The sequence below is a fragment of the Dysidea avara genome, chromosome 14 (genome assembly GCF_963678975.1).
Source record: "Dysidea avara chromosome 14, odDysAvar1.4, whole genome shotgun sequence".
NCBI classification, from domain to species: Eukaryota; Metazoa; Porifera; class Demospongiae; order Dictyoceratida; family Dysideidae; genus Dysidea; species Dysidea avara.
The window spans coordinates 5,411,815-5,425,417 of NC_089285.1; the positions used below are offsets into that span (position 1 = coordinate 5,411,815).

General features: G+C 39.0%; 1 protein-coding gene across 1 annotated transcript in view; it reads right to left on the bottom strand.

Moving 5' to 3' along the window:
* The window catches only part of LOC136243983 (notchless protein homolog 1-like), a 63,832-nt gene that overhangs the window by 187 nt on the left and 50,042 nt on the right, over nucleotides 1-13,603 (bottom strand). The window contains exons 10-13 of the mRNA XM_066035516.1: nucleotides 521-626; nucleotides 425-467; nucleotides 179-238; nucleotides 1-128 (exon numbers count right to left, since the gene is read on the bottom strand). Of these exons, the coding sequence (XP_065891588.1) occupies nucleotides 1-128; nucleotides 179-238; nucleotides 425-467; nucleotides 521-626 (337 nt within the window). The remainder of the gene's footprint in view (nucleotides 129-178; nucleotides 239-424; nucleotides 468-520; nucleotides 627-13,603) is intronic.

The window sequence follows — 13,603 nt, forward strand, 5'->3', positions numbered from 1 at the left end:
ATTTCAATATGTCTATCTCGTCCACCACTAGCCACTTGTTCCCCATTAGTACTCCAGTCAACACTAAACACTTCATCAACATGACCTGGTAGATCCATCAGTAACTTCCTGTTCTTAATATCCCACACCTGTAGGGAAGGGTGGGTAATGAGTGGGTGGGGCTGATAGTGCAGGTCACCTTTAGTGTACTATCTGAACTACCACTACACAATAACCTGCTGTCTGCTGACCAGGAGATCTGTATGGGAGGAGATTATGTGTATACAAATGTTTAGTACAGAACCTGAAATAGTATAAACAACTAGTACAATATTATGATAGACTTTGCAGCTGTAGTTTGAGTGGAAATGGTGTCAGTGCCTGTATGACCCTAGTAAACCTTGTAAGTTAACATCTTCACAAACACAATACTAGTCCAGCTCACCTGATATACAGCACTGACATGACCCCTCAAACTGGTGATGTACCTGTATGGTGTGTATACTAGTAACGTTACTAGTGTAACTACCTCCTCACTGACTTGCCCATCCTGCCATCCCATAACTTTACTGACTTGTCAAATGAAGTACTAGCAATGAGACCAGCATCAGGAGAGAAACTGACTTGATTAATAAGTTGTTGATGACCTAAACAATATCACAACAGTATCTGATGTTAGTGACCACTCAGAGGCCATCATGTGATGATATACTGCTACATGTGATATACCAGACATGACACCTGGTGTACCTTAGCTGGAAGGCACACTGTAGTTTAGGAGAAGGTTTGTGATGGATACAGCATGGAATTATATTTCGTGAGTTTTGCTGCATGTAACACTGGTATTTCTCTCTTACTATACAGTACAACAGCAGTTAGTAGCTCTAAGATAAAAAAAATACAACAAATAAAAAGTAAAAATAGTCACATTTCTAGTTACGCATGTGTTCCAACACCCACTTTTCTTTCTTTTGCTGCACACGATAGATCATGTCATGGCGTCTGAAGAAAACTCCGAGACCGTGACTAACCTAGTTGAGAATGACCAGTCAGAGCACAAGAAACGCATCTCAGAAATCCTGGATGATAGAGAAGCTAGGGATTCGTTGATCCAGAAGCTTAGAAAAGGTGGCTATGTGGCAAGGTATCCACCGAGTAGTGGGGCTGAAGCTTTCATGTTCCCTTCAACAAGTAACATGTTTCCTCAAATGAGCAGCAGCACTACTAATCACAGCCCGTGGCTGATGTTTCCATTGCCACACTATTTTGGGAACCAGCAGCTATCATGTCCACAGGTGTGGGTTAGTCCCTCCCTGGTTTACTACACCAGAGCGAGGAAGGACGTTGTGAGTTTACTAGATGCCAAAGAAGTGATGGAATTCGCTACCTTCAATCCAACAGTAACTGATGACAGCCGCATGGGGGTGGGAGACATCATTAACAACTACCTGGAGAAGAATTTTAACCGGGAAAGGTCTGACAGAAAGAAAATATGAGGGGCTTCTCAGAGTGAGCAACCAAGAGGCTGGAGCACCAGAAAACTCTAGCGAAGGTGACAGGAGCCAGGCCAGGACAGAAACGGCAACAAGACCCCAATGATTTGAGGCATTTTTTGGAGAAGGGTGTCCCTGCAAAGTACAGCGGCAGGAAACACCAGCGCCACCAGCCATACTCCCGGCAGCATCCCAACCTCAAGTTCTCCAAATGGAAGGGAAAGAAATGGAACAATTAGTACAACAAACACATACTGTATGTATGCAATGTCCCTGACAATTGTTAATTTTCAAGGATGAAAATTTTGCAGAAAGCCAAGCAACCACGAAATCACAAAAATTATGTTCCTCAAAAATTTGTACACATACAGTAGAAGTATCACAAACAGTACAAGCTCAAAGAGCAAATCTCCTGTGTTTCGAGTAGTAAATATACTTTTAGAACCCCCAAAGTCCCCCAGTTTGTCGCAAAGAGTGTTCAAGTCCTTTCAACCAACACAGACAATGATGATCGTAGCTGACTATACTAGTCCATCTTTTGTCACAAAGTCAAGTCTTCCACTACTCAACAATAGTCAGTTATTGATTGTGGAACAGGAGGAACACTCACAGCTCCTACTGCTCATGCAACTACATACCAAACATGTCACTACTGAACTGTCCTCCTTATGAGATCCTGTTTAACTGTCAGTGGCTACCTAACCATTACTGATCTATCAGTCTGACTACAGTGAGGAGCTAAGGAGAAACCTCTTTCAGTAAAATGAGATAACAGCAACACTCATAAAAGAGTATAACCAGTTAGCTCCTGGACAACAAGTCCTTCTGGCAATGAAGCTTGGATCATTATAGCAATAAAAGGATTGCCAACTAGAATATTGGCGGGTGCATTCATTTGATGTGGACTTAGCATTCGGCAGTGCCTACACAGAATGCCATGGTGGAACAAGACTGTAGAACTCTCCTGTTTACTTATGAGTGAGCTCAGACACAGTCAACTCATTCTACATTAGACATCATCTCCTCCACAACTAGACCACATCATGTGACCACTTGACAAGTTGTCAAGACAGTTCAGAGACTTAGCAGGACACTGAGGACTCGTAAGAGGCACGTGATAACTGAACTGTTTGTATTAGTGTTGGGCAGTATACCGAAAATACCATATGTCGTGGTATTTTCATCAAACAGTCTGAAAGGTATTGACTTTCAAATATACCAGAAATATTGGAAAGAGTGTAATGTGCTATGAGGAAAGCCAGACATCAGATGTTGGCATTTAATTAAGTAATGTGTTAATGGTTTGGATGTGACCACAAGACCAGCCTAACAGTAAACTGTGAGGTTTCAGGTTACAACCTAGTGCCAGCCTACTTTTATCAACCAGGGGTGGAGGAGAAGGGGGGAAAGGAGGGCTGTACCACTGTCAAAAAGATTACGGAGAGGCTTAGCCATCCTAAAATTATCTATAGCTGTCATTGAGAGCCTAGCTCAATAGCATCAATAATTCGAGATACTCTAATAGAGCAGTCACAGTATTCTTCAGAGGAGCAGTGTAGCAAGCTATGTATATAGTTATAAATGAGATGTAGTTGGTGAAGGGAAGCTATTGTCAGCAGGTAATTACCTTTTTTCTTTTGGTCTTCGACTTTCAGCTAGGCCATGACATCACCAAGATAGACCCCAGCTCCCCTTAAATAAAGGTGTCTCCTCCGCCCCTGATATCAACCGTATAGATGTTAGTAAAATGCATTTATAACCTGTTAGCCACGAGTAAGAGCCTGCGTGACTGCTTTATTAGAACATTTTATTGCGCAGTGACTGTTCTATTAGAGTATTCCGATCTTTTTCATGCAAACATCGTAAGTAGCAGTTGCTCAATGTTTAACAAAGCAATTCCTGTACCTTTTATGCTAGAATAATGCTCAACACTATTTCCAGTTTGTTATACCTCACATTTTGCTAGCATAGCATTTATGATGATAGTTATGATGATGATGATTGGCACGAGTGGCCATTGATCGGTATCAGAGTACCTAAATAACCAATACTGATCGATATCAAAAGCTCAATATTGGCTCCGATACGATACTGATCTGATTATCGGTGGAACACTATTTACTGCCACCACTAACATGTTCCATTAATCTGTATTCTTCTATTATTTTCTGGTTATTCTTGTATGCTGTACAGACTCAGTAAAAACCATCTTGTATGGGTGTCAGCTCACATGACAGTGTGCTATCAAGTCAACACAAATTCACATTTTGTGCCATTCCTGCAACTTGTATGATCAAGGTACAAGCTAAAGTATGCTATCATGCAGATTACTATGGTTGTGCCAGGCAAATAATGGCTTAAAAGCTGCTAATCTCATAATGAAATAGACTCCTTATACCTGCATGCAAATATATTTGGAGTGGCCTTAGCTGTTTCTTGAAATACACTAGTACATAAAGTGAGCTACACATTCTATGGAATGCACAAGCATATACTATTGCACACACTACAAATGGACATATACACAGACAGACATACCTGGTATACTACTGGTACACCTCGTCACTGCTTGAGCCTTAAACCTGGCCCGTGGTTGGTATTGTATCTCAACCAGCTTCTCTGTTTGGACGTCTTCTAACTGTTCCAGTGTCTCTCTCCTTCAGGCTCTTGTCTACTGATGATCACCAACGAAAAAATTTGTAGGAGATCTTATCCTGTGAAATAACAAACTGAACTCCAATAACAGCAACCAAGTTTGCTGAGTCTGGCAAATACAGACACACAGCATATGGGCACTTCCATGAAAATGTCAACCAAGACCTTAAAATTTAAAAGTGTATTTGGAGTAAATCCTACTGTGTCTGTCATTAATATGAGTTATTATATTATGATGTAATTGGTGTGTACTAATTATAATGTTGTTGTATAAATTCATGCTGAACATTCATTAAAATCAGTCCCCCAGAAACGAGATGGAAGTAGCGTATTCGTGCTCTTTAATGATACCTCGTCGTGAACAAATTGCAACATAGTGGGGCCGAAACCTGGGACTGGGACCTGAAGACTTCATGGACCTCCTGTTTGACCTGAAGCAAAAGGTCATACGGATGAAGATGACAACGATAACGATGTGACGAGGTGAAAGTAAAGGAGAGCGAACTAAGGACATGGGTGACTCGCGCTGACTGTAAAGGAAAAGATGTCTGGACCGATACAACGCCTACTTGGACCCACAAAAGCTCGTCTACAAAGCTACATAAAACAGGCAAGAACTATATTTATGACACCAACCAATGTGTCTGACTTAGAACAGGCTGAAACCGAATTAGAGGACTTGATACAATGATTTTCAACCAATATCGCTCTTCTCGAAAGATGCAACAAGGAATAGACGACGCTATTGAACGAATTACCAAAGGGAGAGGAGAAGGCGGCAGAAGAAAAGGAGTATGTATGGGTGATCGATGGTGATGATGGACTGATAGAGTTACTACTGTACTCTCATGAGACAAAGGCTTGCCTAGAAGGACGTTTAGAACAAGTTTTACGAAGACAAGAAAGGAGTAAGTGGCCATTATCATCAACCTCAGCTGACCAACATTTGAAACAAAGGGATGAGGTCACTTCACAGATTAAGCTACCAAAATTAGATATACCCATTTTTGATGGTAATATCCTTCACTAGCAAGAGTTTTGGGATGTTTACAATGTTGCGGTTCGTACGCAAGAAGTGCCAAAGGTCACTAAGTTCAGCTATCTGAAGAGTTCCTTATGTGGGGAAGCTGCTACTGCGATTGACGGTATTTCTATAACAGGAGGTAATTATGATACTACAATCCAATTACTTAAAGATAAGTTTGGCAAGAAGGAAGCGATAGTTGAGACTCTATATTCAGTTACAACATCTCCCAATGGCCATGAACAGAACCGGTGATATCAAGTCTACATATGAAAATGTTGAAAAGATTCTAAGGCAGTTAGAGGCTCAGGGTGAGGATATTAATAATCAGAGAATTCTTGTACAGCAAATATTGTCTAAGTTTCCAATGCAAGTCATTATTAAGCTTGAGGAATCAAAGAAACTGGAAGATTTATGGACTGTTCCATCACTCAGAAGATCTCTTCAAAGGTATGTTACCATCTTTACTAATGCACAACGTTATGAGTTTAAGTAATGTTATTACTAGTAGCAAAAGATTTTATAACCATCATGTTTCTAGACAAGAGAGAAATGTTATGGGGAATAGTACTGCTACTGATACATTAGTTACAAACACAAGTGTTTTACAGCAAAGAAATAAAGTTTCTGATGTAACACGCCCATGTGTATTTTGCAAAAGTGATCATTTCAATGACTGTTGTACCCAATATATTGATGTTTATGACAGAAAGAAACAACTGCAAAGACAAGGAAGGTGTTTAGTTTGTCTTAAAATTGGTCATACCTTTAAGGAATGTACAAATGCTTCTTCAAAGTCATGTTATTATTGTAAAAGGTTCGGACATCATCATAGAAGCATTTGTCCAACCAAAGTTTATCAGTCAGTTAAGAGTACTGGTAGTGATGATGATAAGACATCTGTCAATCTAAGTTTGGCTGAAAGTAGTTTGGCTTCCTCTAGTGTAGTGTCCCCCAGTCTAATGGCGCCTAACCTGGTGCCAGAATCTGGAGAGGTGCTTAAGTCTGTTGAGAATGTATTACCTGTGCCAGTAGTTGAAAAGACACCTGATGCTGCAGCGGTTGTAAGTAATACCTTATTAGCAGGAGGAGAAAGGGTATTGTTACAAACAGCTCAGGTTACTGTGTGTGGAAAAGATGGATTATGGCTACAAGCACGAGTTTTAATGGATAGTGCCAGTCACCGTACATTTATGACTGAGCAAATGGCACAACGACTAAACTTACAATCAATAAGAACAGAACTGTTATCGGTATCAACTTTTGGAACTAAGAGAGCCCAAAGTTTAGAAACTTATGTTGTTGATTTCAACCTTATGACCAAACAGGGATCATCGATATTATTACATGCTAATGTACTTAAACAGATTACGAGTCCTATTCAGCATGGATCTTTGTCACAAGCTGATATTAAGTTTCTCCAGGCTATAGTTCCAGAACAGCTGGCGACAGCATTCCCTCACAGTTGAGCTTAGCAAATGTAGACAATTTTATTGGGATCAGATTATTTTTGGAATGTTATGGATCGTGAGAGAATTGTCCTACCTTCAGGATTGTTGTTGTTATCATCTATATTAGGATATATACTTACTGGTAAATACCCAGATCCTACTGATGAAGAAACCAAAGACCTTGATGTTATCTATTGTTTGGTTATGTCCTATAATGACCTTTGGAATTTAGATACTATTGGAATCCGTGATTTAGTGTATGTTAAGGATGATGATAGGGCTTTAGAGAATTTTAACAGCACTGTTTCTTATCGTGATGGCCAATATTTTATAACTTGGCCATGGAAGTCTGATGATGTTAATTTAAAGGAGAATTTTGATGTTGCATATAATAGAATGAAATCTTTGTCACAGTGACAACTCACTGTTACAACAATATTGTGACATAATTAAAGGTCAATGTGAGGCAGGTGTTATTGAGTTGATTGAGGAACAGAAAACCACTGTTAATAACAGGAAACACTACTTGTCCCATCATCCTGTTGTAGCTCCGCTAAAAACAACAACAAAGGTCAGGATTGTATATGACGCATCTGTTAAAGGGAAAAAGGGTGTGAAGGGTCTTAATGAATGTTTACATCGAGGACCAATTACTCTGCCTAACATGTGTGGTATTTTGTTAAGATTTCGTTGTTATTTTATTGCTATTCTTGCAGATATAGAGAAGGCCTTTTACAGATTGGAGTTCAGGAACATGAAAGAGATGTTACTAGATTTTTATGGTTTACGGATCCCACTACACCAAACAAAGTTGAAGGGAATTTGTCTGTGTACAAGTTTCGCTGTGTACCCTTTGGCATGATATGTAGTCCTTTTCTTTAAGAGGGGACATTGAAGTTTCATCTTAAGAAGGAGGGTTCACATACTGTTAAGATTAAAAAATAGCTGATAACATTTATGCTGATAATGTCTGTGTAGGAACTAATTCAATTGAGGAAGCTTTGAGTATTTATGAAGAAGCTAAAAATATATTTGAAAGGGCCTCTATGAACTTGCGTGAGTGGACCTCAAATAGTGAAATATTTCTGAGTTGTTTGCCAGAAAGAGAAAGGACAAAGGGAAACATCTTAAAAGTATTTGGATTAATTTGGAACAGGGAAGATGATGATTTACAAATTCCTAGCTTTACAATGAGTAGTGTCAAGGAAGTTAAAGTAAGTGTTTGTAAGCGACAAGTGCTGAGTGATGTTTCTAGATTATATGACTCTTTGGGTCTAGTCAGTCCTGTTGTTTTGCTTGGGAAGATGTTTTTGCAGAAGCTGTGGGCTCCAAACAAGTTTAATTGGGATGAAGACTTACCACTGTCACTCTCACAAGAGTGGGAAGGATTAACTAGTAACTGGCAGAATTTGTCTAGTTTACAGATACCGAGATATGTTGGATGGCCTAAGAATGATGCTAGTTATCAGTTAGTGGTATTTTGCGATGCTTCGGTTAAAGCATATGCAGCAGCTGTGTATTTGAGAATTGTTAGTGATGAATCGATAAAGGTGAATTTAATTTTTTCCAAGCTTAGACTTGCTCCATTGGATGCAAATCATTACAGAAATGCTCGTAGACAGGTTACTATACCTAGACTAGAACTTCTAGCAGTTTTGATAGGAATGCGAGCACTGAATTTTGTTATGAATGAGTTGAAGTTGCCAATATGTAACAGAAGAGTTTTTACTGATTCTGAATGTGTGTTACACTGGATACGGTCAACTAAACAACTGCCTGTATTTGTCCAAAATAGATTGAATGAGATTCGAAGAGAAGATCTTACATTTAGTTACATCCCATCTGATCAGAATCTCGCTGATTATGCTACTAGGGGATTAAGTGTTTCCGAGATCACCGATTGTAGTCGTTGGTGGTATGGGCCACATTGGCTGCAATATGAAGAGACTAAGTGGCCTGTATGGAACATACCAGACCTTTCACCAGATAAGTTAAAGGAATTTCTTGCTGATCCCCAGAATGTTGGATCTCAAGTGTTATATGAAACTGCCAATCTAGTATCTGAAGGACAAAAGGATTCAACTCTATCTCCATTGGGGATTGATGAGACAAAGTATTCCTCATTGTGGAGGTTACTCTGTATCACTGTCATCCGTTTGAAATTTATTAAGAAACGTGTGTTGAATAAGTGCTCTCAGGAGAAGGGATTACAGAAATGTGCAATTTTGAAGAAAATCTTTAAAGATATGATGGACCAATCAGTATTTTATACCGAAATTCAAGCTGTTTTGCTATTGTGGGCCTATACAGTACAACGTAGGAAATTTTCTGATGTATTTTTTGCCATTCGAAAGGGAGAAATGAATTGTTTACAGAAGCAACTTGGCTTGGAATTAGACGATTTGGGTATTTTGAGGTGCTGTGGACGTTTACAAAATGCTAACTTATCTGAACAGGCAAAGTACCCTAAACTCTAACCAAGACGTGAACATTTCACACAGTTGTTGATTCAATATGTGCATGAACGATTGATTCATTGTGGTGTGTCTCATACACTAGCATCTTTACGACATGAATATTGGATTATGAAAGGAAGGATGGAGGTTAAGACAGTTCTTTCTCGTCGTTTGGTGTCGACGACAAGAAGGGCCATCATTCAGCCTTCCTAGAATTCCACCATGGCCTAAAGAAAGAGTAGCTCAATCAAAACCTTTCCAATATATTGGGCTTGATTATCTGGGTCTTCTACTTGTGAAGGAAGGTAGTGAAGTAGTTAAAGTTTGGGTCTGTCTTTTTACATGCTTGACCATACGTGCTATCCATCTCAAGTGGGTAATGAATTTGACTCCTGACAAATTTCTTTCATGTTTGAGACGGTTTGTGGCGAGAAGGGGAAAACCACAGTTAATTATTTGTGATAATGCGCCACAGTTCAAGGTAGTCAAGACTGCAATAGATAGACAGTGGCATCAGGTGATGTTGGATGAGGAAGTGAGACATTACATCTCAGAGTGCGGAGTCAGATGGCAATTCACTACAGCCTTGGCTCCATGGAAAGGCGGGTATTATGAGAGATTAATGGGACTGGTGAAATTGAGAAATCAAGTAAGGATATCACAAGACCTCAAGATGCTGGGCATAGAGGGGACAACTTTATTAAAACTAATCCTGTTAGAAAGCCAGCAATTGTCGCTAGAAAGAAAATCAACGATCTCATGAAGAATAATGCTGTGACTGTGTTGTTTAGTTATATTTAATTATTTATATTTTTGTGGCTGGAGTGTCATTAATATGAGCTATTATATTATGATGTAATTGGTGTGTACTAATTATAATGTTGTTGTATAAATTCATGCTCAATATTCATTAAAATCAGTCACCCAGAAACGAGATAGAAGTAGTGTATTCGTGCTCTTTAACGATACCTCGTCGTGAACAAGTTGCAATAATGTCATTTTGAAGCTAGATACATGATGTTCCCTATTATATTGTTTATAGCCAAATACGGTCAACAGACAACAACATACGGTTCCTTATTTAATAAGCATCATGACATCTAATGACATCACACTTTACTGGAAGCTTTGTGCTATTTTACAACATATGCCTCCTACAGTCAGGAATAACAAATATTTTATTACCATTACAATATGTTTAGATCAGTTGTACAATACATGTAGTTAAGGGGTCATCCATAATTATCAGCATTTTCACAAGTACACAGAGAGTACTCTTTTTACTTACCCCGTCCCTCCTACCAAAAAGCGTACTATACAAATGTTGATGTGATAGCTATTATATTTTTATGGATACCTGCTAATCCTCAAAATGTAGGCACTGAAGAATGTTGATTATTTACAAGTACACAGAAAAATTTGGAATTTTCAACTAGAGTAGGGACCATAGCACATCAATAAAAAGTGCTGAAACAAGCTGGAGTAGTGCACAATATTAAATCACAGTAAAACAATAAGAAGTGTTATATCCCTACTGTGCTCAAGATACCAGAATGGAAATGCACAGTAGGGATATAACACTTCTTATTGTTTTACTGTGATTTAATATCATGGACTACTCCAACTTGTTTCAGTACTTTTTATCGATGCGCTATGGTCCCTACTCTAGTTGAAAATTCCAAATTTTTCTGTGTACTTGTTTGTTATCTTTTTTTTGTAAACTCACGCATACTACATTTAAAATGGCGCTGCGCACACCGATTATCATCTGAAAAGTGACGTATCCATAGCACTTCATTGTCAGCTATGTTCAACTCGTTACACAGCATTTCGGATACCTTCACTAACATGGCGGGAAGGAAGGAAGTAGAATACGTAAAGGATGCTTCATGCAGCCGAACCTCCCATTATGCATGGTGATGTGAAAATGTGAGATGAAATAATTATGTTAATGAAACTTTAAGCTTGTCCTGTCAGACGCAACATAAAAATCTTCAAGCTAATTTGGTTTCTCCCAAGAAATACCACAAATAACAGATGGACGATCTGTGATCACTGTTGCTTTGGTTTCTCATTCATCAGGATATGCAGCACCTGAAACTGATATGGCATATGTTTCTGTAAAAGCAGACATGCACAGTAAGTGTGAGCACATGAGTGAGAAACTAACAACACACTTCACTTGCTATTTTGTCCACTTGTAGGTATCTCTTGCAACATACATGGGTAAACAGGCATATGACAAACACCAAAGTTGGTATGAATACCACATCATTTATTTGCAGTGTACTCACTCTGTGTGTGTGTGTGTGTGTGTGTGCGTGTGTGTGTGTGTGTGTGTGTGTGTGTGTGTGTGTGTGTGTGTGTGTGTGTGTGTGTGTGTGTGTGTGTGTATAACTTCGGCTCGTCCGCTGTCTGTGTAGGTGTATGGTTTGTAATAAGTACAGCAAATGTCCGTATGCAGAATGTTGGCAATAATCACACCCAAACATGAGTTTTACTGCTCATGGCAAATTGCATCTAACATCTAGCTTCAATAGAACAACTACCAGATGGTATGATATCAACAGAAGATAAGGTCAGATTGTTCCACAGCACGTTCTTCGTGATACTAACGGATGGATGGGACAGGACATCGACATGAAAGATATTGCAGAATGCTTGTGGCCAGGGTCGTGCCATCAGGTTATGAATATCATACATGTATTGAAGGTACGATATGCAATGATACATCCCGATACTCTGATGCGTGAATAATTACCATACCTGCTAAAACATGTAAATGATGTATGTCTGATACTCATGGATATAACAAATTTAGGTAAAGAGGAGCATTGGAGACAAGTTATGATCAGTTTTGGCAGTTTCATTATGCACATGAAGTCAGAAAATTTGAAGGTAAAGGATATTATTTAACGTGTATATGTATGTCCTGGAATTCCATTGACAAATGATGTATTTTTTGAAAGAGAAGACGAGGCACACTTAATCAACGAAACTTAGAAATATGTGTGCTCATGACAATATGGTATATTTAAATTGTAGCGTATTGCAAGTCATGCCAGTAATGGTGGACCAGCAAAGCTGAAACTAGAGCAATTTACAGAGACACTCAGTGATCCCAGTTCTGGTCCAACACATCCAACCATAATAGGCTCACAGAAACAGTTGGTGGTAAATGCTGAACATTTGTTCAGTCCTAAGCTTGCAACATTCATGAAAAACAAAGGATATGATTTTGAAAGGTATATCACGATTATATGGACTTCGCCAGCAATGAAAGAGGATTGTCCATCTTGCAAGTATAAATATCAATTTCTCCAGATGATACTGACAGATCTGATGGTACAATAAAAGATATGATTTTAGTCTACTAGTGGTGAACAGGCATCAAAGACTTTATTGGCCAGTTTAGACCTATACTCTCTGTTTTATTGGTGGTAAATTTCAGTAGGCTTTTCGAAGGAGACCCTGATAGCACTTGTTAGGCTGAGAATGGCAAAGATGGGAGTGTACTATCAGTAGGAAACCATTGGAACACTCAAGGGCAAGCAGTACAGACGATGATGGATGCTTCTTCAGCATGACACGTGATAGCATTGGCAAAAAGTTTCTGTCAAGGAAGTAAAATTCGGAATGAGGAAAATTGTTTGTGAATTTTCAAAGCGAATTGATCCTGCACTACCATTTTATTACCACACCTTCACATACCCGGTATAATGAGGGCCCTCACCCTGAATTTGACAAACCACCCAAGAAGGCAAAGGACATACGTGTTCCTAGAAGAGAACAACCTGCTGCATTCGCTCCATGGCATGTTACTATGCCAGTTAGCAGCCTATCAGTTAGGTCCAAATTTCATAATGTGCCTTTGGAATTACCTTCCCCACCTAGTGACCTGTATTTTTATTAGTGCTGTGAACCTGCAGAGTTTACTAAAACTGGTTATTGGAAGGTAAATAATTGGATATTGACCAGTTATTGACATAATGGTACTCAACAAGCCATGTTAAGTGACCATCAACATCCTGCCTTACAATAACAGTTATTACAATTGCATATTTACACATTCTTTGAGGTTATGTTATGATGTTAACAGGGGTAATTTATGGTTTACCAAGTGGATGGGAAAAACTAGTTTAAAGGATTTTTAGCCAATAATTGGCTTGACCTAGACAACACTCAGCCTAGGACCATCTTATACTGGCTTCCCTAACTTTGTGGTCCAAATTAATACTCACACAATTTTGGGAGTGTTCATAAACCATGTATAATAATTTAGATATACAGTCATCTGTAATGGTAACCATAATTCCACCTCACTCAAAGCAGTGTACACTTTCCATACAATGGGTTGATCACGGCTGTACTTTATGGCAGATGCTTGGCACTAGTACTGTATCATATGTTGGATAAACAAAGTTATGGGAGTATTCATCAGTAATGCATAGGAACTTAGCCTCTTCATAAACAAACTAGTAACCTTATGTACTTGAAGTAGTACAACTCATTCTTCTCAGCTTGGTCAGTAGCTACGGTGTGTCC